At 41.9% G+C, this 24,176-nt stretch overlaps 1 protein-coding gene and 1 pseudogene across 4 annotated transcripts; one reads left to right on the top strand and one right to left on the bottom strand.

The window, feature by feature from the left end:
• Nucleotides 1–24,176, bottom strand: ZNF317 (zinc finger protein 317). 4 transcript variants are annotated; one of them, XM_013990499.2, is made up of 7 exons: nt 23,995–24,176; nt 6,804–6,925; nt 6,072–6,211; nt 5,459–5,585; nt 4,906–5,004; nt 3,755–3,837; nt 1–3,216 (listed from the first exon to the last, which is right to left on the bottom strand). In XM_013990499.2, the coding sequence occupies exons 2-7, from the start codon at nt 6,832–6,834 to the stop codon at nt 1,894–1,896; spliced, it is 1,803 nt and encodes a 600-aa protein (XP_013845953.1). In that variant the 5' UTR covers nt 6,835–6,925; nt 23,995–24,176; the 3' UTR covers nt 1–1,893. The 4 variants fall into 4 exon arrangements, with proteins under 4 accessions (XP_013845953.1, XP_003123331.1, XP_013845954.1 ...); XM_003123283.5 differs by having other exon boundaries at nt 1–3,213; XM_013990500.2 differs by lacking the exon at nt 5,459–5,585.
• On the top strand, nt 14,652–15,554 carry LOC100511067 (annotated as a pseudogene).

The following is a 24,176-nucleotide window of genomic DNA, read 5'->3' as shown; positions in this document are numbered from 1 at the left end:
TTAGACCAATAACCAGTTTTATTTTTTCTCATGTAATAGGAAGTCTGTAAAGAACAAATCCAGGGCTAGTGCAGACACTCAAAGAAGCCAGGATCATCGTGATTTTTCTATAGTACTTCCCCTCCTCCCCTTAGCATGTGGCTTCCATTCTCATGATCACAAGATAGATCTTTAATACTAGGTACTGAATATCTTTTCAAGGTGACAAACGGGGAAGTACAAGAAAAAAACATTATAGAGAGAATCCAGGTAAGAGTGACCCTGTAAGAGTTTTCTTACAGCACATATAGTGACATCTGTTTATCTGTCAATGGTCAGGCTGTGAGACATGGACTGTACTAGGTGCAGGAAAACCTGAAAGAGATTTTTTTTTTAATAGAACACTTTACTAATATGACAAAACTTCAATTTTCTTGATATCATAGAATGTGAGCTACTGAAGAAGCAACTCTAAGTATATGTTACCCTGGGCTGGAAACGAGGCCAAAAATGATTCCAAAGGATCCCCCGATGAGGACATCCTGTTCTGACCACAGTGCATCTGACTGGTAACAAACAGGTACTAAAAATGCCCACGTTACACAGCACCTAACACTCTTGTTTAAAAAAAAAAAAAAAAAAAAAAAAAAAATTCCATTAGTCAAGTTGTCCAAAAGGAAATTAACACATATCCACATATCGAGAATCAAAGTAAATATGCTATTTACAAATCTTGCATGATGAGGCCTAAGGGTTATTTGGAAGAGTATAACCTTCAAAATAAACACTTAAAAATTAATGAGCTGGGGTCCATTTTTATGAAAGATTGACTGGTAAGTGCAATTCACATTGACTAAGAAATCCCACTGGGGAGTGAATTCCCATATGCACAAGTGAGAGGGCTGTAGCTGAAATTATCTCCACGTTGGGAATGGATGTCTGCAGTGTGAGTTCTCATGTGTTTCCTGAAAGAATTACGACGACTGCAATTTTAAAGTTTTAAATAGAAATTTCTTCTAGTGCGAGTACCCACGTTTCATAAAAATTGAAGGATTGTTGGCTAATGTTTCTCAACCTCAGCAATACTATTTTAGGGAACATAATTTCTCTCTCTTGTGAGGAGACCCTGTGCATTGCAGGGTATTTAGCAGCATCCCTGATGTCTTCCAAAACATGCCACTGTCACATGCCCACAGTTTTGACAATCAAAAATGTCCCCCAGGGCACGAAGTTGTCCCCAATTGAAAGTCACTGCCATAGACCAAAGATAGGCAGATTTTTTTCTGTCAAGGGCCAGTTGGTGTGTATGCCAGGCTTTTTGGGCCACACATGGTCTCTCTCATAATTTTCTTCTTTAAAAATGCAACCACTACTCTTAGTTTGCCAGATGTATAAAAAAAGACAGCTGACCATAATCTGCTGACCCATTACGGACTTTCCCACATTCCTTACTTTGCAGATTTTTCTCTTTAATGTGATTTCTCTGTGAGGAATACAGTGAGAGCAGGAAAGGTTTGTCCAATTGATGAATATACAGAGACCCTCCCTAGTGTGTTTAATCTTGTGCCTAGAAGGTATGAGGTGGTGCTAATGTCATTTTGACATTAAGTAACAGACAAGGGCTTTTCTAAGTTCTCATGTTTGTTAAGAGCTCAACATTCACTGATGGCTAACAGATACACGTTTTCTCACCCACTGTGAGTTCTCATGAATCTCCAAAGTGATGTGAAAAAAAAAAAAAAAAAAAACCATCTAAGTCTTTCCATGGTTGTGACACAAAGAGGGTTTCTCCCAAGTTAACATGTATACTTTTGTGCCCAGTGAGATGAATTCATCAAGGCTTCCTGCCTTCCTTACATTTCCAAGTTTTCCTTCTAGCCTGCCCCCTCATGTGATTCTCCTGAAGGTGATGAGTTACTGGAGTCTTTTCCATACCGGTGACACAAAAAGCTTCTCTCCTCGGTGAGTTTTCACATGACTCCTGAGGGAGGAATGATCACTGAAGGCTTTCCCACAGGCCAGGCATTCATAGGGCTTCTCCCCAGTGTGTATTCTCCTGTGCACATTGAGGTTTGAGCCAATGCTGAAGGCTTTCCCACAGTGATCACACTCATAAGGCTTCTCTCCTGTGTGACTTCTCATGTGTGTCTTAAGGGTCGACTGGTTTCTGAAGGCTTTCCCACATTGTCTGCACTCAACACGTTTCTTTACAAGATGAATGCTCATGTGCCTCCTCCGGGATAAATAGTCACCAAAGACCTTCCCACAGGTGGCACATTCATAGCGTCTCTCTTGAGTGTGTATTTTCCTGTGTGCGGTGAGGTTGGAGCTTGCGCTGAAGGCTTTCCCACAGAGATCGCACCCATATGGTTTCTCTCCAGTGTGGGAGTTCATGTGTGTCTTAAGGATCGACTGGTTCCTGAACGCTTTCCCACACTGTTTACATTCAACAGGTTTCTTTACAATATGAATTCTCATGTGTTTTCTCCGTGACAGGAGGTCACCAAAGGATTTCCCACACTCTTTACATTCATACGTTTTCTCCACCATGTGGTTCTTCTTGTGCAAGTTAAAGTTGGACTTCCATCGGAAGGCTTTTCCACACTGTGTGCATTCATAGGGTTTCTCTCCAGTGTGGTTCCTGACATGCTCTTTGAGATGTGAGGGGTGCTGGAAAGCCTTCCCACAGTCATGACATTCATAAGGTCTCTCTCCAGTGTGTGTTCGTCTGTGTGCAATAAGGTGGCAGCTCCTGCCATATGCTTTCCCACATTCATCACACTTGTAAGGTCTCTCCCCCGTGTGAACTCTCATGTGTATCTTCAGGGAGGAGAGGGTTCGGAATGCATTTCCACACTGACTGCAGTCAAAGGGCTTCTCTGTGAGGTGAGTTCTTGCATGACTCCTAAGGGCGGAGGGGTCATTGAAAGCTTTCCCACAGGCACTGCATTCGTAGGGTTTCTCCCCAGTGTGTATTCTCCTGTGCCGTGTGAGGGAAGCACTCGTGGTGAAGGCTTTTTGGCACTGATGGCATTCATGCATCTTCCTCCCATTGTAAATGCTCACATGTTGGGTTACAGGTGATCGGTTTTTGAAGGTTACCCCACAGTCCCGGCGGTGGTAGGGCCTCTTGCCAGTGTGCCTTCCCGTTTGCTGAGTAAGATGAGCACCCAAGCTGAAGACTTCAAACAAGTTAGCATATTCCGTGGATTTCTCTCCATGCTGAGTTCTTTCCTGTTGATTAAGAGGTGAGCATTAACTGACGTATTTCCCATATTCATGACATTCCTGGAATAACCCCACATAAACTGGCATAAACAGAAGCATAGCATTATGACTGTTCTGATGACATCAAAAAAGAAATCTGATGACTAATGAAGCCATAGTTCACAATGCAAAAAAAGCATTCCTCCTGCCCCAGGTTGGGCTCTATCAAATAAAACAGGTAAATGCTACGCCCTGAGGCTTCATGTGTGTAACTTTTACAAGGCTCTTTGCATATATTTTATTAACTGTTTAAAACTAAATTCAGCCCCAACCCTCAAAACCTAAGACATAGTTACAGAAATATTTACTCACTGGAGCTTTAAGTGAAGTTTGGAACCAGGTTTAGGGTTTTCTCCAAATTGGTAAGATTCAATGTCTCTGATACTGTTTCCTCTTGGGGACTGCTACATGCCTGGTTCTGAGTTTCTTCTGAATCTCAGGGTGCCCGCCCTGCCCCCCCAACCTCTCCCAATATGGAAGATCCAGAATAATTCCAAAGAGCTCTTACCACTGTCACCCCATTAGATGGTCCCCTCCCAAAAATATCTTCCATAAGAATTGACCATTTGGTTTTAGATGGAGTCTCCCAATCTGAAACAAATTGGAAAAATATTAACTTGCTGGAGAAAGAGAATAGTGGGATGACATCAAAAAAGAAAAGAGGTGGCTCTCTTTGCAAATACTAACCCTAGAGAAGGAAAGGGAATGTGAAAGGGGAGGACACACACAAGTAAAAATGACCATGAGGGAGTTCCTGTTGTGGCCCAATGGTAACAAACCCAACTAGTATCCATGAGGAGGTGGGTTTGATCCTTGGCCCCACTCAGTGGGTTAAGAATCCATTGTTGCCATGAGCTTTGGTGTAGGTCTCAGACATGGCTCAGATCCCGTGTTGCTGTGGCTGTGGTGTAGGCCAGCAGCTGTAGCTCCAATTCAACCTCTAGCCTGGGAACCTCCATATGCCACAAATGGGGCCTAAAAAAGGGGAAGAAAAAAAAAAAAGACTGAAAAATCTGGCAGTGACAGGGGTAGAAATTTAAGTTGACTCACTAAGAAGTAATTCTTCAAAGACACTGATAATGACATTAAGTGTGATCAGCACAGAAAAGAAAATCATGAACTGGCAGAATAGACTTGTGGTTGCTAAAGGGAAGGGGGAAGGAGTGGGATGAATGGGGTGCTTGGGGTTAATACATACAAACCATTGCCTTTGGAGTGGATTAGCATGAGATCCTGCTGTGTAGCACTGGGAACTATGTCTAGTCACTTATGATGGAGCATGATAATGCATAAAAATAGAATGTGTACATGTATGTGTAACTGGGTCACCATGCTGAACAGTAGAAAAAAAATTGTATTGGGGAAATAACTCTTTAAAAAAGGATAATAAATACAATTTCCAACTAAAAGGAAAAAAAAAAAAAAAGAGTGTGATCAGGAATGTTGAGTATGAAAGAATGGGACCAAGAGCCCATGCGGACATGCCAAATTTAAAGAGGAAGGGACACTGAGACCAAAAGATGTGTGAGAAGATGCAGGGGCAGTGAAAGAGAAAGAGCATTTTCAAATTTCTCTGGGTGGCATTTCCTAATAGAGCTCTGTTATCCCATGGCTGGAGAGGGCAGATTCTCAGAAGCACTAGGTCTGCCAGGTGCTTACCGGAACAAGGGCCTCCTCGGTGAAGCCCCCTCTCCTCTGTCCTCAGCTCCTCTTCTTGCTCCAAGTGGGAGATAAGGCTGGGTTTGCCCACCTGACACCCTACTCACGGGGAAAGACACATGTTGAGGGAGGACCGTGCAGAGTACAACCCCTTCCATTAGTCTGGGGTCTGGGTTTGGGTCTTCAGTTTCTGAAGATGGACAAGTCTGACTTAGGAGCAGCAAAAGGATGGTGCCAAATTTCTAAAGAACACAGTGAGAGGCTTTCATAAAACACAAAACCCACAAATACCCACACATTCTGCCCTTCAAAAGGATAAGGATTTCTTAGAAAGCTGTCCCTAAGCTCAGCCCCACCTAACAACCTCCAAGGTCAATCCAATGAACATGTCTCACTACCCAGGTGGAGATACTGTCAGGGCAGGCACCATATTGGCTTGTTCATAATTATGTTCCAAATCCCCACAGGGTTCCTGGGGCACAGCACAGCAAGTACTTCCAGGAGAAACATTATATTCATGAGTGGATACATGAAGAAATGATGCCAGCCTTACCCACTGAGGCAAGGTTGCTATAGTTCTCCAGCATCACATCTTTGTACAATTTTCTTTGAGAAGAATCCAGCAAGGGCCACTCCTTCTCAGTGAAGTCCACGGCAACATCCTGGAAAGTCACTGATTCCTGAAACACCACATATGTTTAGGGTAGGTGAAAGTCTAGCTGATCTGTGTTCAAAGATGCCTAAGGCTAAAGATTACGCATGAGAGACTCTAACCATAGGATTTTCAACATGAGGTTCTGGGGTCTAAGCAGTGACTCTGAAAGTCAGCCCTCAGATGTCTTCTTCTCCCTATGAGATGATCACATCCTCTCTCACTGCTTCCAATGCAACTCAGACACTCAGATGTGAGTGCAAACTTCCTTCCACTTCTAACCTAGCCTGAGAGCTTTGAGCTATATGATGAGAAACACCTGTTATGAAAGTCATTTCCCCTAACATCCCTGATACCAAGACAGCCTCACAAGCTTCTCTGGCTCTTCCTCTTGTACCCTGGTCAGGCATTGGTCAGCCTGGATGAAGATGGAGAAGAATCCTAACATGTGGTGTTGGGGGCATGCTGGGGAAGTGCGTCTCCCACACTTGGGGGCCTTGAGATCTTGGTTTACCTGGGTACCAACAGTGGGTGGCGTATGAGGCTCCAGGCCACTGCATGCAAACGGGTCCACATCTTGGGTACAGGAATGGTCTTTCAAACGAAAAGGAAGTTCTGATTCATGGATATAGGCAGGCTCTTGGGTGGACGCAGCTAGAAAAGAGAGGACCCATGAGAATTAAAGCCTGCCTGACACACTCATAAATCAGGAAATGGCCCCACACCAACATGTGCACTGCACATGCTCCAATCACACACACACATACACACACACACACACACACACACACACACACACACACACTGCTGTGTAACAAGTCAGAGTAGCCCTCCTCCACTTGAGGACAGGAAAAAGGGCAGTTGGCCTATAGAGCCATAAAGAAAATGATATATACCCTCTGTGAATGGGTGAAGAAATAAAAGCTCTGAGACAGAGCTGTTACTTTGTTCAGACTTATCCAAATAATAAATGGGAAGTTGGATGTTACCAATGACCTGTATCTTGCCTTAGAGACTAACTACAGACACTCCCTGCCTCACCCAAACTCACACAAGACCCTGAATCAGACATAGTCACCTGTGGAGCTCCCAGGACTTTACTCTTAACCCCTTTTCAGTTCATGCATCCTTTTCCACTTCGAACCTGGCAGCCCTCCCACTAGCTGTGTACATTCTTGCCCTCAGTAAAATGGCAGGGGCCACCTAAGCTTGATTTCTGAGAGCATTCATCACCTGAAGAACTTACCACACGTGGGAGACAGACCAAGAGCTGCCATCTGTGAGGATGGCAGTAAATCTGCCTGAGTAGCAGGGCACTGGCACCACGAAGCTACTTTCTTGCTCTCATGGCACTCCTGAAGCAGAGATCTGCAATAAAAAAGAAAAAGACCATTAGGTGTAACCAAGGGCTCTGTATCTCTCCTGCTCACAGGACAGCTCTGCTGACTTCTGTTTTTCAGCATTTCCTCTTTTGAGCAGCAAGTTGTCTCATCCTGGGTCTCAACTCTGCTTAGGGTGAAACCTTCAGACAATGTGGTGGAGGTCCCTGAACTACCTCAAGTAAGATTCAGATTCATTTAAGTAATTTGTCACCAACTAGAATCCTGTTAAAACGCTGTCACTCACTGAACACTTGGGCCCCAGACTTCTTCAACGTCAAGATTCATCATGGTTTGGAATGGTTCTAGTATCCATGGGGATGGTCCACCTAGATCCACGTGTTCTGATCTCCAATGCCTTTCTGCCCCACACTCTATCCCAATATTCATACCTATCGGCCACAGCCCAGGCCTTGTCATCACTAGAATCAGCTTCACCTCACAATTATTCAGAAATATGCTCTCTGGACAAAACCTCCTATATTGGACAAAACCTCCTATACAACATTCTTCTCACATGAACTCTCCCACTTAGAGGGGATTCCAGGCCACCCATGCTTCTACCACCCTGTTTCCTAATAGCAAAGTCCTCTTCTGACTGCCCCACCTACCCAGCTGAGAGATTCATCATGATCCATCACTTCCAAAAGTTGTTGTCAAAAATTCCTTTCATCCTCTGCCTGATATACCCCTCATGAGCAAAAGACCAGCCCTTCCAACCATCTCTTTCCTCCCCGAAGGTACTTAGAAACACCAGTCTGCACATACCCATTCACATGACACTAGCAGCTTTCGAAACTCAAAGTCACTAATCTTAAAGGAGCATCTACACTAAAAAAAGCATACATGGTAATCCAATCTTCCAATCTCCCCAAAACCCTGTAAAAATCTCACCAGTTTCTCTAAACCCAAAACTTTCAGCCTTGATCCTTAGTTTCAGCAAATAATCTAGCATTTCATCTCACAGTAAACACAACTAAAAAAATATACCTTAGCAAAGAATTGGAAAATTAAACTTAAAAAACTTTCATTTATAATAGCATAAAATAGATAAAACACATACAAATAAAACAAATAAATGCTGTGAGAGATACCTTGACAATAAAAACTGTGAAACCCTGCTGGAAGAAACAAAAAACCTAAATAAGTGAGGAGCTATACCATTTTCATGGGCTGCAAGAGTCAATATTATTAAGGTATTCACACTCCCCAGATTCATCAGCAGATACAATGCAGTCATTACCAAATTCTCAGCAGGTTATTTTCTAGACATTGACAAACCAAATCTAAAGTGTATACCAAAATGCAAAAATCTAGAAGAGCCAGAACAACATTAGGAAAGAAAAACAAACTTGGAAGATTCATACTACTAACTCTACCGTGGTAATGAAGAGTTGCTGGTCTAAGTACAGACAAAAAGTCAATGGAACAAAACAGAGGTAGAAACAGACCAACATGTACACAGTCAAATTTTTTTGTTTTCTTTTTAGGGCCATACCTGTTGCATATGAAGTTCCTGGGCTAGGGGTCAAGTTGGAGCTGCAGCTGCCGGCCTAAACCACAGCCACAGCAATGCCAGATCCAAGCTGCATCTGCAACCTATGCCTCAGCTTACAGCAATGCTGGATCCTTAACCCACTGAGTGAAGCCAGGGATCAAACCCATATTCTCATGGATACTATGTCGGGTTCTTAACCCACTGAGCTACAATGGGAACTCCAACAGTCAAATAATTTTCTTTTTTTTGTCTTTTTTTTTTTGGTTGTTGTTGTTGTTGCTATTTCTTGTTTCTTGGGCCGCTCCCGCGGCATATGGAGGTTCCCGGGCTAGGGGTCCAATCGGAGCTGCAGCCACTGGCCTACGCCAGAGCCACAGCAACAAGGGATCCGAGCTGCGTCTGCAACCTACACCACAGCTCACGGCAACGCCGGATCATTAACCCACTGAGCAAGGGCAGGGACCGAACCCGCAACCTCATGGTTCCTAGTCGGATTCGTTAACCACTGCGCCACGACGGGAACTCCAATAATTTTCAATAAGAGAACAAAGTAATTCATTAGGGAAAGTAGTCTTTAATTTAATAAACAGTGCTAAGGGGGCACCCTTCTAGTTGCTAAATGGGATGCTGCCCAATTCATAAATCACCTAATAAAGCCAAATAGATCTTCAAATTAAAGAAAAAAAAGGTGAGGTGCTGAAAGAACTCAATGAAAAAAAAGGAAATTGGCCTGTTGTAGCTCAGTGGGTTAAGGATCTGACATTGTCTCTGTGAGGGTGTGTGTTCAATCCCTGGCTCTGCTCAGTGGATTGAGTGTACAGTGTTACTGCAAGCTGCAGTATAGGTCACAGATGCAGCTTGGCTCTGGAGTTGTCATGGCTATGGCATAGGTCTCAGGTACGGCTCCAATTCAACCCCTGGCCCTGGAACAACCATATGCCATAGATGTGGCAGTAAAAACGGGGGAAAAAAGAAAGAAAAAAAGGAAACTGGACCACTATCATCACTGCATACACAAAATTTTGAATTTAAAAAACATTTTTAAAATAACTCAGATGTCAAAAATAAAACCCATAGAGAACATTTTAACAACATTGAGTCATAAAACAATATTTTAGACACAAATACAACTAAACATGGGAGTTCCCGTCATGGCACAGCAGAAATGAATCCGACTAGGAACCATGAGGTTGCGGGTTCAATCCCTGGCCTCGCTCAGGGGTTAAGGATCCAGCACTGCCGTGAGCAGCTTGGGTCTGCCGTTGCCGTGGCTGTGGCATAGGCCGGCGGCTACCGCTCCGATTAGACCCCTAGCCTGGGAACCTCCATATGCCACTGGTGCAGCCCTAAAAAGACAAATAAATAAATAAATAAATACAACTAAACATGAAAAAAGTCAATAAACTAGACTTTATCAAAATTAAAAACTTCTAGTCATCAAATAACATCATTAAAATAAATAGGCAAGCCACAGTTTGGGAAGAAGAATATCAATCCTATTCAATTTTTCCAAAAAAACCTAACACTTTTTTTAACACAATTTTTAAGGCCAGCATTATCCTTATACCAAAGCCAGGTATGAAGTGCAGACTCAAATACCTCTGAACTCTTTCTGACGAGACCAAGCTACTTGTATACATGTTAACTGGGGCAGGCATGCACGCTGGGGGCCAGGGGTGGGGGGTTAGACTCTATTCCACTGATAGGCTATCTTCTGATATCTAGGACAATACGTCACTCATCAGTTTTCTTTGTCAAAAAAACATTGGCTTTTTTTTTTTTTTTTTTTGCTTTTTAGGGCTACACTCTTGGGGCATGTGGAGGTTCCCAGGCATCTAATCAGAGCTACAGCTGCCTACGCCACAGCCACAGCCACAGCCATACCAGATCCAAGCTATGTCTGCGACCTACACCACAGCTCACAGTAACGCTGGATCCTTAACCCACTGAGCGAGGCCAGGGATGGAACCCGCAACCTCACGGTTCCTAGTTGGATTCCTTTCCACTGAGCCACGACGGGACCTCCTGCATATTTTCTCTTACAAGTGAAATTTAGAATCAGCTATACTACTTGTAAAACCCCTTTTCATTAATATTTTGACATTTTAATGTCTTCATTTTTTATATTCTAAATAAATACATCAATTTATTGAAATGACCTTACGTTAAAATGTTAGGGAGTTCCCGTTGTGGCTCAGCAGGTTGTCCATGAGGATGTGGATTTGATCCCTGGCCTCGCTCGGTGGGTTAAGGATCCGGTGTTGCCATAAGCTGTGGTGTATGTCGCAGATGCAACTCAGATCACGTGCTGCTGTGGCACAGACTGGTAGCTGGAGCTCCAATTTGACCCCTAGCTTGGGACCTTCCATATGCCACAGATGCAGCCCAAAAAAGCAAAAAACAAAGACAATGTTTAGAATATTTCCAATTTTTCACAAGTAGAAAAACAATACTTGGAAGAAATCTTTACAGGAAAAACCTCTAGTTTTTCCCAAGGTTTTCCTTACAATGAATTTCTAGATAGTGAAATGTTTAGTCAACATTTATGAACATTTTAAGCCTTTTAGTATGTGCTGCCAAACTGCTTTATTTGCAGAACTACACAACATATTTCTCATACATTAGAAAAAAAATCCTTGTTTGCCAAGTTGATGAATTCGGTCCTCTTCAAATTAAAAACTACGTAGGGAATGCCAAACACAGTAAGAAATAGAATATAATTTTATAGCTTGTTAATTGGAAAATAAGGGGCAAGCTGTTTAATTCTTTGCGCTGTAATTAAATGTTACAAAGAACCACTCATCTTTTTTCTGGAAATACAGACAAATTAGGTGTAATAAAATGCAAGTAAATTTGAAAAATTTAATATTCTTTGGAACTTATAAAACTGTAGGTGAAGTAATGATAATAGTAGTAACTGCATTTCCCTTTGCCAAGTTTATGAAAAGAGTCAACAGCACTGCCACTGGTGGGAACCCAGGTCCCACTTTATGTTAAGAGGGATCCAGTGTTAGGCTTCCCTGAACCTCACATAAAAACAAAAGATAGGACTTATAGCATCATCGAAGATATGCGAACAGGCTTAAGTAACTGCCAGAAAATTACATAGCAGAAGGCAGAGGTGAGACTGGGCTCTGATCTATTTAACAGCAAAGCCCAAGTTCATTTCCTCGGGAGATGGGATAAGTACCACCTGAGTGAGAACAGTAGTGTAAAACAGTTCTGTGATGCAGTAGTTTCTCAACAAATGTTGGCTCTCTTCTCTTTTCTCTAAGACAGTGAGGAAATCCACAAATGATAATGTCACACATTTCTAGATATCGTGGTACCGGTCTCCAAATGAGGTCAGGTGCTACCCCCCTTTGGTTATAAAGAAGTATTGCAACCCTTCTCAGGTGGTATTTGGGAGTTAATCCCTGCCCCTCTCAGGTATGGGTGATTCTCATTTACAAAGCTCTTTCTCAGTCACTATGCCTTTGGGTTCCAACATCATATTACTACTGAGGAGAGGCTAGAAAAGTTAAGAGGCTCAGAGTCACTGAAATACAAGGTCTCTACCCTCACCTCCCACTTATTCCTCTGAATTCTCAATTTAAAATTCCTGCTCAAGTTTGTCCCCCAACTTTTCTTGGCAACACCCTTACAGGTAACACATTCATAGTGCTCAAGTTTGTCCCCCAACTTTTCTTGGCAACACCCTTACAGGTAGCGCATTTATAGTACAAGGTTATCTCCTGAGTCTTTACAGGGATTTTCATCTAACCCTCGTGACTCCTCCAGAAGGTAAGCAGTATCCTGAGCAAAGTGAGGTAGGTACAGAAGGGTTGAGTCATGTGGCCAAGATCACAGACAGGCTAGTGAACTTGACTCCAGAGCCACATGTGCCACCTCTCAAGGTGACCTCTGTATGTGAACTCCTTGATACCAAATCATGAAACAGCTCTTCCCTGACTCTTACCTTGCCTGACTGGCTCACAATACACAACAAGGCCCACTACCAACCTCCCCTCTCTCTCCCTCTTCCCCAGGAACCTCTGCTCTTGGCCACTGTGCATCACATCCCAGGTTGTCCTCCTCCAACTGTGGTTGCTCTTTTTTAAGACTCTGGCTCATGGTCCTTCCTTCTTTGCCTGACCCCTAAGGGTCAGGGTTCTCCTGGGCTCTCCTCTCCCCTATCCCATGCTCTGAAATTCTTCTACCCTTTGGGTACAGACATCTGGATCTGGCAGATTACACATCCATGAAGGCTGTTGTATGCCTGTCCTTGAGACTTCAGATGACCCCACCTTGCTGCAAGCCCAGAGTTCTTGCCCACTGGGGCATCATTCAAGAGTGAATTCATTCACTAACCCTGTTTTTTCACCTGGAAACTGGAGATCATAACACTGGATTATGGGAGTATATATGCTCAATAAATGTTCACTTTAAAACACCATTATTTTTAATCATAAAACAAAACTGCCACTGACAATTTCACAAATTACTCAACTGTCAATTTATAGTCAGTGCCACTGTCTATGCCTTGGCACTTGTCCCATGCAGCATGAGTCAGAGGAATAGACAGGCAAGTGCTTCTTAACATCCACTACAATATCTAATAAGGTCTCAAGGTACTAACACCTCACACTGAACTCCTGTCAGCCTCCCCAGCTCAAGGGCTCCTCCAGCCTTCCAGGAGCTTGAGGCAAAAAGCCTTTTTCCATACTTTAGAGATAAATCACTAGCAAATCCTGCAGGCTCAACCTTGAAAACTCATTAAAAATCTGGCCACTCCTCACCACCTACTCTATTACTGCCTTGATGCAAGGCACCATGTCTCTCCTAAATCACTCCAGTAACTTCCTCAACATTTCCCTGCTTCTGTCCTTTAGTTTATACAGCAGATATAAATTTTGCCAGGAAGTTTGCAAAACTTTCTAATGATGTCCCATCCCACTCAGCCAAAGGCCTACACTCCTGTGGCCTCATCCCAACTCCCTCCTCTGCTGCACACTAACCCCACCACACTAGACTCCTTGCTGGGCCTTATGCCTGTCCAAGGTATGTTCCCCTCTTGGGATCTTTGCACTTGCTATTCTCTGCTTGGAAATGTTGTTCATATTCAAGTGTACCCGCTCCTACTCCTCCTCAGATCAACTTTAAGTGTCTCCATATGGCACTGACTGGCTTCTCTATTTAAAATGCAAACCTTGGGTTCCCATCATGGCTCAGTGGAAATGAATCTGACTAGTATCATGAGGACACAGGTTTGATCCCTGGCCTAGCTCAGTGGGTTAAGGATCCAGTGTTGCCATGGCAGACGAGGCTCAGATCTGGCATTGCTGTGGCTATGGCATAGGCTAGCAGCTATAGCTCCAATTCTACCCACAGCCTGGGAACATCCACAGGCCTCGGGTGCAGCCCTAAATACAAAAATTTTTAAATAAATAAATAAAACGCAAACTTCTGCCTCTGTCTATCCCTAAATCCACTTCTTTTATTTTTCTCCAAGGCACTAATCTCCACTTAATAAACAGTATAAATCAGGCTAGGTTATACTTTTCTCCTTTTATTTTTCTCCAAGGCACTAATCTCCACTTAATATACAGTATAAATCAGGCTAGGTTATATTTCACCCCAGATTTTTAAAGAGAACTCCAAAAATCCATGCTTTAAAGAAATAAACACTAGGCTGACATGGGACTTCTCACCAGAAACAATGGAAGCCAAAAGATGGTGAAACATCTTCATGACTCTGGAACAAGACATAAAATCTTCTAACACCCAAAATGCCCATCAAGACGGAAAAATTATGGTATATTTGGGCTTGCCACTCACAAAAAAGAGAAATTCTAAAAGATTCAATTACCAATGCAGGTTCAATAGCTAGCTCAGAAACTTCCACATGCTGCAGCCAAAAAAAAAAAAAAAACAAGAACTTGCACCAAAGAGTCCAAAAAATCAAAGTAAGCATACAAAGGTAGGTATAATGAAACTAAAAATAACTGTATACAACAATAACTTCTTCTGAGGTTTAGATAGGATTAAAATCCATGATCACAGTAATTGCCATTGTGGCACAGTGGAAACGAATCCAACTAGTATCCATGAGGATGCAGTCTCGATCCCCGGCCTCGCTCAGTGGATGGGGGATCTGGGGATCTGACGTTGCTGTGAGCTGTGGAGCAGGTCGCAGATGCAGCTCAGATCCTGAGTCGATGTGGCTGCAGCCCTGGCTGTGGCCAGCAGCTATAGCTCTGATTCAGTCCCTGGCCTGGGAACTTCCATATGCCACAAGTATAGCCCTAAAAAGCAAAAAAATAAAAATAAAAATAAAAAGCATGATCACAAAGCCATGTAAATCAGAAGAGGGATAACATGTATCAGAAATCTAAATTTAATGAACAGGCACAGAGAAGAATTCTCCAGGACAACCACTAAAATAATAGAATTACAAATAAATAAAAAGTATAATAAATTCAATGTGTATATAAATATGCAGACAAATTTAAAATGTGGAGAGAAAAAAGTGGAATGAAGAAATACTTAAATCAGATTGCGACCCTCTGCACTGCTGCGAACATGGCGCTGGGAGTGGCTCAGGCCTTGTGGACTGTGGTCTGCAGCCAACGCGCCCATCTCTAGGCGTGACGTGCCCGGCCCCCTGGGGACTTGGGAACTGCGGGCGGGTGCCATCCAGTTGTTGCACACCGGCCCTGGCTCTGCTCTTGGTACGAAAATTCACAGACAAACCTGAACGGATAACAACAGATAACGGCATTGAAAGAGTGGGAATCAGGGATTTTGCACAGGAAGCTTTGGGCGATGTTGTTTACTGTAGTCTGCCTGAAGTTGGGACAAAATTGAACAAACAAGAGGAGTCTGGTGCTTTGGAAAGTGTGAAAGCCGCTAGCGAACTCTATTCTCCTCTATCAAAAGTGACTGAAATCAATGAAGCTCTAGCAGAAAATCCAGGACTTGTCAACAAATCTTGTATGAAGACAGCTGGCTGATCAAGATGACACTCAGTTATCCATCAGAACTAGATGAACTAATGAGTGAAGAAGCATATGAGAAATACATAAAATCTATTGAGGAGTGAAAGTGGAACCCCTAAATAAACTAGTTTGAAACAACTTAACCTAGCATAGTCATCTTAAAATTAGTGGTGGATAGATTTTTAAAAACCAACTTTTAGCAAAAGAAACTACTTGCAACGTTACCAGAAAAAAAATACCCCTTAACTTCCTAATGACTTCAGATAAACACTATGCATTTTTTGCACAGCACCCTAAGGCTTTTAGGCTAGGCTCCAGTTATAATATTCGGAATTCTTGAAATTATCTGTGGTAAACTACTTATAAAATTACATAATTCAAGGATAACATTGTTACTGTAAGCCTTATATAATATTGTAACTTGCTTACAGCCATCCTTGGATTTGGGTCAAAGTACTAAATGACCTTCCCATTGGAGACTGGCCGTGGAGAAAAATTTTTGTAAGTTGTATGCTGTCAGATGAAGAACATTACTATCTTAATTTTGCAATATACTGTTTTTTGCTGGTGCTATTTTTATACAGTGAAGCAACAGCCTTGCAGAAAAATAAGGAACAGTTTAATAATCAAATATATAATAAAAAATATACAACTTAATTAAAAAATACTTAAATCAAAAAAAGCTAGAGGAAAGAAAAAATAGAGAGAAAACTAAGTTAACAACCAAATGTTTTTAATACATAGATTTAATTAACCAAATGCTTCCACTAAAATACAGATATTCTCAAGATGGAGTAAAAACAATGTAATTATATGCTGTTTACAAGAGATATCTAAAGCGTCTAATACATAAGGATTTAGCAAGAATGGAAATAAAGATATTCAGGAGTTCCCATCGTGGCAGAGCGGAAATAAATCCAACTAGGAACCATGAGGTTGCGGGTTTGATCCCTGGCCTCACTCAATGGGTTAATAAGGATCCAGCACTGCCGTGAGCTGTGATATAGGTCAAACACGTGGTTCGGATCTGGCATGCTGTGGCTGTGACCTAGGCTGGCAGCTGTAGCTCTGATTCAGCCCTAGCCTGGGAACCTCCACATGCCACAGGTACAGCCCTAAAAAGAATAAAAATAAAAAAAGATATTCAACATAAATATCTTTTTGAAAAAATACGGTTTAAATGTATTAATAGCAGACAGAATGAATTAAGGCAAAAAAGGCTAAGAGAGAAAAGTGAAGAATTACATAATGAAAAGAGGTGTAATCCAAGAAAAAGCTGTATATATGTTAAAATATAGCCTCAAGAACTCTAAGGAAATTGGATGAAGCCACTACCAGAGCTCTAATACTGTTCAAGCAGACAATTCAATAACCATATGCAGATAGCACAAGATGAAATAGTATTTCCTAATTATAAATCCAACCACACATGGGGCACAATGTGTATCTGAGAAAATAGCCTTGATTTCTGACTAACAGTACAAGGAAGTTAGCAAACAACAGCCAAAAGATAACCAGAAGAACATCACAGAAATGAAAATTAAAAGTCCTAAATAATTTACATGTCAAAGAAATCATAATCAGTGCAGTCATTCTGAACCGTGCAGACATCCAACGTAAGTTGTAAAGAAGCGTGCCAAAAAAATAAAAGGAAGAAAATTATAAAAAACATAAAGTTATGAGATAGAAAACATACTTATTATAAAGTGGTTCAACCAAGCCAAAAGTTCTCTGAGAAAAATAAAACTGATGAAATTCTGGGAGGATTTATTTAAAAAAAGAAAAAACGTAGAAATAAATACAAGAATGAAAAACTAGGAGAGTTCTCTTGTGGCAAAGCAGAAATGAATCCAACTAGTATCCATTAGGATGAGGGTTCGATCCCTGGCCTCCCTCAGTGGGTCTGGGATCCACCATCGCCATGCGCTGTGTTGTAGGTCACAGACTCAGCTCGAATCTGGCATTGCTGTGGCTGTGGTGTAGCTCCAGCCCTAGCCTGGGAACTTCCATATGCTGCGGGTATGGCACTAAAGAGCAAAAAAATGCATATATACATATATGTATATTAATAATAAGATGGGAGTTCCTGTTGTGGTTCAGTGGTAACAAACCTAACTAGCATCCATGAGGACGCAGGTTCGCTCCCTGGCCTTGCTCAGTGGGTTAAGGATCCAGCACTGCTATGAGCTCTGGTATAGGTTGCAGATGTGGCTGGGATTCCACATTGCTGTAGCTGTGGTATAGGCGGGCAGCTAAAGCTCTGATTTGACCTCTAGCCTGGGAACTTCCATATGCCACCAGTACAGCCCTAAAAAAAAAAAAATATATATATATATATATATGTATATATATATATAATACTTGTATAGAATACACATGAGTACATTATTAACAACTTTGACTATACAATTTAGCCTTAAATGGAATGAATAAATTCCTATAAAGAAATTCTATTTGCCATAATGAAATACAGAACTTGGATGCCTTATGACTCTTAAGGGAACTGAAACAACAGCTTTAAAAATTTCCATAAAGAAAACTCCAGACCGCAGTGGTTTTTCCTGGTACAACTCCCTTTTAAGGAACACCTTATTCTACTATCAGGCAAAATGTCCCAGGGTTTAGAAAAAAGAGGGAACAGTCCCACCCCATTTTATGAGACTGACATAAAACTAAAACAGAAAAGGAAACAAGCCAATTTCACTCAAATGTAGATGCAAATCATCAAACAAAAATACTAGCAAATGGAAACAAAAAATGGTAGAATAGTACATTTCCAATACAAATCTAATGTAACATTAGAAAATCGATTGGCCTAATTCGCCACCTTATCAAGTAAATAAGAAAATCATTTTTTCACTCATTCATTCAGTGTACAATCAGAACTGGTACCTATCACACACCAGGCAGTGACAGGTGATTGGAATACATCAACATATCAAAGTAGATGTTGGAAAAACAAAAGCACTTGTTAAAACCTATAGCTGTTCATGACAAAAACTCTGAAATTAGGAAAAAGGAGCCTCCTTTACCTAATAAACACTATCCCCCAGGAGTTCCCATTGTGCCTCAGCAGGTTAAGAACTCAACTAGTATCCATGAGGATGTGGGTTTGATCCCTGGCCCTGCTCAGTGGGCTAAGTAGCCAGCATTGCCACAAACTTCAGTACAGGTCATGGATGAGGCTAGGATCTGGCATTGCTGGGGCTGTGGTGTAGGCTGGTAGCTGCAGCTCTGATTCAAACCCTAGCCTGGGAAACTCCATTCATCACAGGTGAAGCCCTTAAAAAAAAAAAAAAAACTATCCCCCCAAAAAGCCTCTAGCAAACATTCAAGTTAATTCCCATTGAGTTTTTCAGAAAGAAAACAGGACTGCCTATGCAAACTCCATTCAATGCTACTGGAAGTCCTCAGCCTGGGCAGCAACGAAAGTAAACAATAAAAACAAAAAAGTCAGGGAGTTCCCTTTGTGGCTCAGTGGTTAACAAATCCAACTGGGAGCCATGAGGTTGCAGGTTCAATCCCTGGCCTTGCTCAGTGGGTTAAGGATCTGGCATTGCCATGAGCTGTGGTGTAGGTTGCAGACGTGGCTCAGATCCTGCCTTGCTGTGGCTCTGGAGTAGGCCAGTGGCTACAGCTCCAATTGGACCCCTAGCCTCGGAACCTCCATATGCCGTGGGAGTGGCCCTAGAAATGACAAAAAGACCAAAAAAAAGAAGAAGTCAGGGCCAAGTGTGTGAGCTCTCCATCCGGTGCCCGTGAGCCAGTGAGACTAGACTCAGCATAGAGGACAAGAAACAAATAGGAGAGGAAGAATAATTTATTGGTCACTAATTCAGAGCCAACAATGGCATCCTGTGAAAGATCATCCCAAATTTGTAACATGTGGACAGGACTGCAAGGGAACATGGGAAATTGAACATAATTGACAGAGACAAGATTCCGGAGTAGAAGGATCAAGATCACCTCCTCTCACAAAAACACCAAAACTACAACTAACCATTGAACAACCATCAACAAAAGAGACTGGAGCTACCAAAAAAAAAAATCTTATATCCCAAGACAAAAAAGAAGTCGCATCAAGATGATAAGAGGGGTGCTTTCATGATATAAGCAATCCCATAACTGCCTAGTGGGTGACCCACAGACTAGAAAATAACTACATTGCAGAGGCCCTCCCACAGGGTTAAGAGTTTGGAGCTCCACATCAGGTTTCCACGCCTGGAGATCTGGCATTGGGAGGAGGAGCCTCTGGAGCATTTGGCATCGAAGACCAGTGAGGCTTAAGTCCCACAGGACTCAGGAAGACAGAGACTTCACTCTAGGAGGGCACACAGGATTTCATGTGCACTGGATCACAAGGCAAAGCAAGGACTCTATAAGAATCTTGATCGAGCCCACCAGGAGGTCTTGGAGAGTCTCCTAGGAGGGCAGGGGTAGCCATGGCTCACTGTGGGGGCAGGACATTGGAGGTGGGGGAATAATCATTAATCCCCTGAGGCTGCCATTTTGGAAAAATTTGGCCACACCCATCAGGGCTGAGAAGCCCCAGGCTAGAGAACAAACAGGGTGGGAACACAGCTCCACACATCAGCAAATAGGCTGCCCATAATCATACCCAGAGACAAAGCCCCACCCACCAGAGGGATAAGAATCAGCTACACCTATCAGTGGGCAGGCACCAGTCCCTCCCATCAGGAAGCTTATAACATGCCCCTGCATCAATAAACTTCACCCACAAAGAGGCAGACACCAGGAGAGAGGCTGCAACCCTCTAGCCTGCAGAAAGGAGACCACACAAAAAGCTCTACAAAATGAAAAGTCAGAGAAACATGAGTCAGATGAAGGAACCAGACAAAACCCCAGAAGAACAGCTAAGTGAAGGGGAGATAGGAAACCTGTCTGAAAAACACTTTAGAGTAATGCTAGTAAGGATGATCCAAGATTTCAGAAAAAAAAAAAAATAGAGGCAGATCAATGAATTAGAAGAAACTTTTTTTTTTTTTTGGTCTTGTTTGCCTTTTCTAGGGCCACTCCCGTGGCACATGGAGGTTCCCAGGCTAGGGGTCCAATTGGAGCTATAGCTGCCGGCCTACACCACAGCCACAGCAACATAGGATCCAAGCTGCGTCTGCAACTTACACCACAGCTCACAGCAACACCGGATCCTTAACCTACTGAGCAAGGCCAGGGATCGAACCCACGACCTAATGGTTCCTAGTCGGATTCATTAACCACTGAGCCACAATGGGAACTCCCTCGAAGAAACATTTAACAAAGGAATAGAAGATTTAAAGATTCAACAAGCAGAGATGGTCAACACAATAACTGAAATAAAAAATTCACTAGAAGGAAACAATAGCATAATATAGGAAGCAGAAGAACAAAAAAGTGAGATGGAAGACAGACTGGTGGAAATCACTGATGTGCAACAGAATAAAGAAAAAATGATGAAAAGAATTGAGGACAGTCTAAAAGAACTCTGGGACAACTTTAAACACACCAATGTTTGCATTATAGGAATGCCAGAAGGAGAAAAGAGAGATAAAGGGCCAGAGAAAATATTTGAGGACATAATAGCTGAAAAATTCCCTAACATGGGAAAGGAATCACTCACTCAAATCCAGGAAGCACAACAAATACCATATAGAATAAACCCAAGGAGAAATACACTAAGACGCATATTAATCAAACTGACCAACATTAAAGTCAAAGAGCAAATATTGAAAGTATCTAGGGACAAGCAACAAATAACATAAAGGGAACCCTAATAAACTTACCAGCTGATTTTTCAGCAGAATCTCTGCAGGTCAGAAGGGAGTGGCATGATATACTTAAAGTGATGAAAGGAAAAAACCTGCAAACAAGATTACTCTACCCATCAAGGCTTTCTTTCAGATTTGAAGGAGAAATCAAAACCTTTATAGATAAGCAAAAGCTAAGAGAATTCAGCACCACCAAACCAGCTTTACAACAAATACTAAAGGAACTTCTCTAGGCAGAAAGAAAAGGCCACAACTAGAAAAAAGAAAATTACAATTGAGGAGGCTCACCAGTAAAGGCAAACATTAGTAAAGGTAGGAAAACGTCCACACACAAATATGCCACCAAAAGCAGCAATTGTGAGAAGAGGAGGGTACAAATGCAGGATCCTGGAAATGCATTTGCAATTAAGAGACCAGCAACTTAAAGCAATCGTGTGGGTATATATAGATTCCCATACCAAAACCTCATGGTGACCACTAACCAAAAATCTACAATAGATGCAATTCAAACACAACACTAAAGATAGTCATCAAACCACAAGAGAAAAAAAGGGAAGAAAAAAGGCCAAGAGATAAAGGGCCAGAGAAAATAAACAAAAACAAATCCAATTAGCAAACAAAAACAATTAACAAAAGGGCAATAAGAACATACATATCAATAATTACCTTAAATGTAAATGGACTAAATGCTCCAGCCAAAAGACATAGACTGGCTGAATGGATACAAAAACAAGACCCATATATATACTGTACAAAGAAGTTGTGGTGTGTGTATACACACACACACACACACACACACACACAGACACACAAAATAGAATATTACTCAGCCATAAAAAGGAATAAAATCATGCCACTTGCTGTAACATGAATGGGACCTAGAGATACTACGTGATGTTAGAAAAACAAACATCACATGATATCACTTAAAAGTGGAATCTAAAAAAAAGATACAAATGAACTTATTGCAGAACAGAAACAGACTCACAGACTTTGTAAAAAAAAAAATTATAGTTACCAAAGGAGACAGGTGGGGTGGGGGGAGGGGTGAATGGGGGATTTGAGATTGGCACATGCACACTGTATATTGAATGACTGGCGAATGGGGACCTGCTGTACAGCACAGGGAACTCTACCCAATCAATATTCTTTGATAATCTATATGGGAAAAAATCTGAAAAAGAATGGATGTGTGTATATATGTAACAATCACTTTGTTGAATAGCAGAAATTATCACAACTTGTAAATCAACTATACTTCAATAAAATTTTTTAAATGGGGGAAAAAAAGTCTATGATGCAAAAAGAAAGCATAAACATATACTTTCCTAGGAATAAATCTATCCAAAAGCAAACCTTTAAGTCCTATTTGTTGATATTCATAAAACTTTATAGAAAGACATTATAGAAGATGTAACTAATTAATTGTAAAATTCAATGGCATAATATCAGTATTCTCAAAATTCACATATATATTCAACAACTTGAAAACAAACCCCAAAATGTGGAACTTCGTAAACCGACTAAAATTTAAGTCATGATGTACCTGGAAAAGAATGGGTAGGCAAGTGCATGCAATCAGTTCCAAGCAAGGTATTTGGAAATCTCTAAAATGTGTACTTCACCAATATGGAAAGAGGGTGACTCTAAAAATACCTGAGTGTGAGTCCACTTACAAGTAATTACCAAAATTAAGAAATATATATATATATTATACATATATATATATATATATATATATTTTTTTTTTTTTTTTGCTGTTTTTGGCTGCACCCAAAGCATATGTAAGTTCCCAGGCTAGGGGTGGAATCCGAGTTCCAGCTGCTGGCTTACACCACAACCACATCAACTCAGAATTCGAGCTGCCTCTGCAACCTACACCACAGCTCAGAGCGATGCTGGTTCCCCGACCCAAACGAGGCCAGGGATCGAAATGCATCCTCATGGATTCTAGCTGTGTTCGCTTCCACTGAGCCACGATGGGAACTCCCAAGAAATACATCTTTGAGAATACATCAACAGTAAGATCGACAAAGAAAATCCTGGGGAAAGAGTAGGATAGAGTTTAGGCGAATACAGGTTTCTGAAGTTTCATAATCTTATTTTTCTTGGCCTGGTTTGTGGATTCGCTTTTTTTTTTCTTTTTATTTCGTATGTCCTCATACTTTGCGGGGCCATATATGTTCAGTATTCCAATAAAAGAATAAATATTGAAGGGAAAAGAATAGGAAGCACCAAATAAGACGCTAGAAACCAATGCAAAATATTAGTAACCATGATAAATATTAATGGACTGTCAAATTAAACAACAACGTTTCAGTGAGTTTCTAAATCTAGTTACAGGCTATGTACATGAAAGTCACCTCAAGCAAATAAAGTATATGGAAATTTTAAGCGTAAAAAGCATTCAAGACAAATGCTAACAAAACCAGTGTGCTCCTATTAATATTAGACAAAACTGAACACAAAGCAAAAGGTAAGTAGTTTATTCCTGCAGGTTTCCAATTCCTAACCCCACTCCCGTCCTCCAATAAAGTCCTGAACTCACTTCGCCGGGCTTTTTCCTGTCTCCATCCCAATCTGTCAGGTTTTTTGGACCATACCGCCAATGCTTCCCCCTCACCGCTAAATACAGCGGACCTAAACTTAGTCACCAGCGTTTCATATCGCTTATTACAGGCTCTAAAACACACTCCGCCCAGCTGCCTGGCTTCCCAGTCCCAGGTCCCCGTCCCCACTAACTCCTCCCGGTTTGTGGGCCTCTCGTGTCCTCAGGAAGGCCGGGAGTTAAGGGTTAAATGAGGAAAGAGAGGCTTACACAACTAAGGGCAGAATCAGGGGGAGCGGAGGTCATGGAAGCTGCCGCTGAAGGGAGGAGAAGTTCATACGATGGTCTGATCTGCCGCGGAGACCTACAGCTGTGAACAAGCCGCTGCGGACCACTCCTCTGCCCATGTGTACAGGGGGAATTGCCTCCGGAGAGTAATGGCTTCCGCTCCA

Source organism: Sus scrofa, chromosome 2, assembly GCF_000003025.6.
Source record: "Sus scrofa isolate TJ Tabasco breed Duroc chromosome 2, Sscrofa11.1, whole genome shotgun sequence".
Classification (NCBI taxonomy): Eukaryota; Metazoa; Chordata; class Mammalia; order Artiodactyla; family Suidae; genus Sus; species Sus scrofa.
This window is presented reverse-complemented; position numbering and strand designations above follow the sequence as displayed.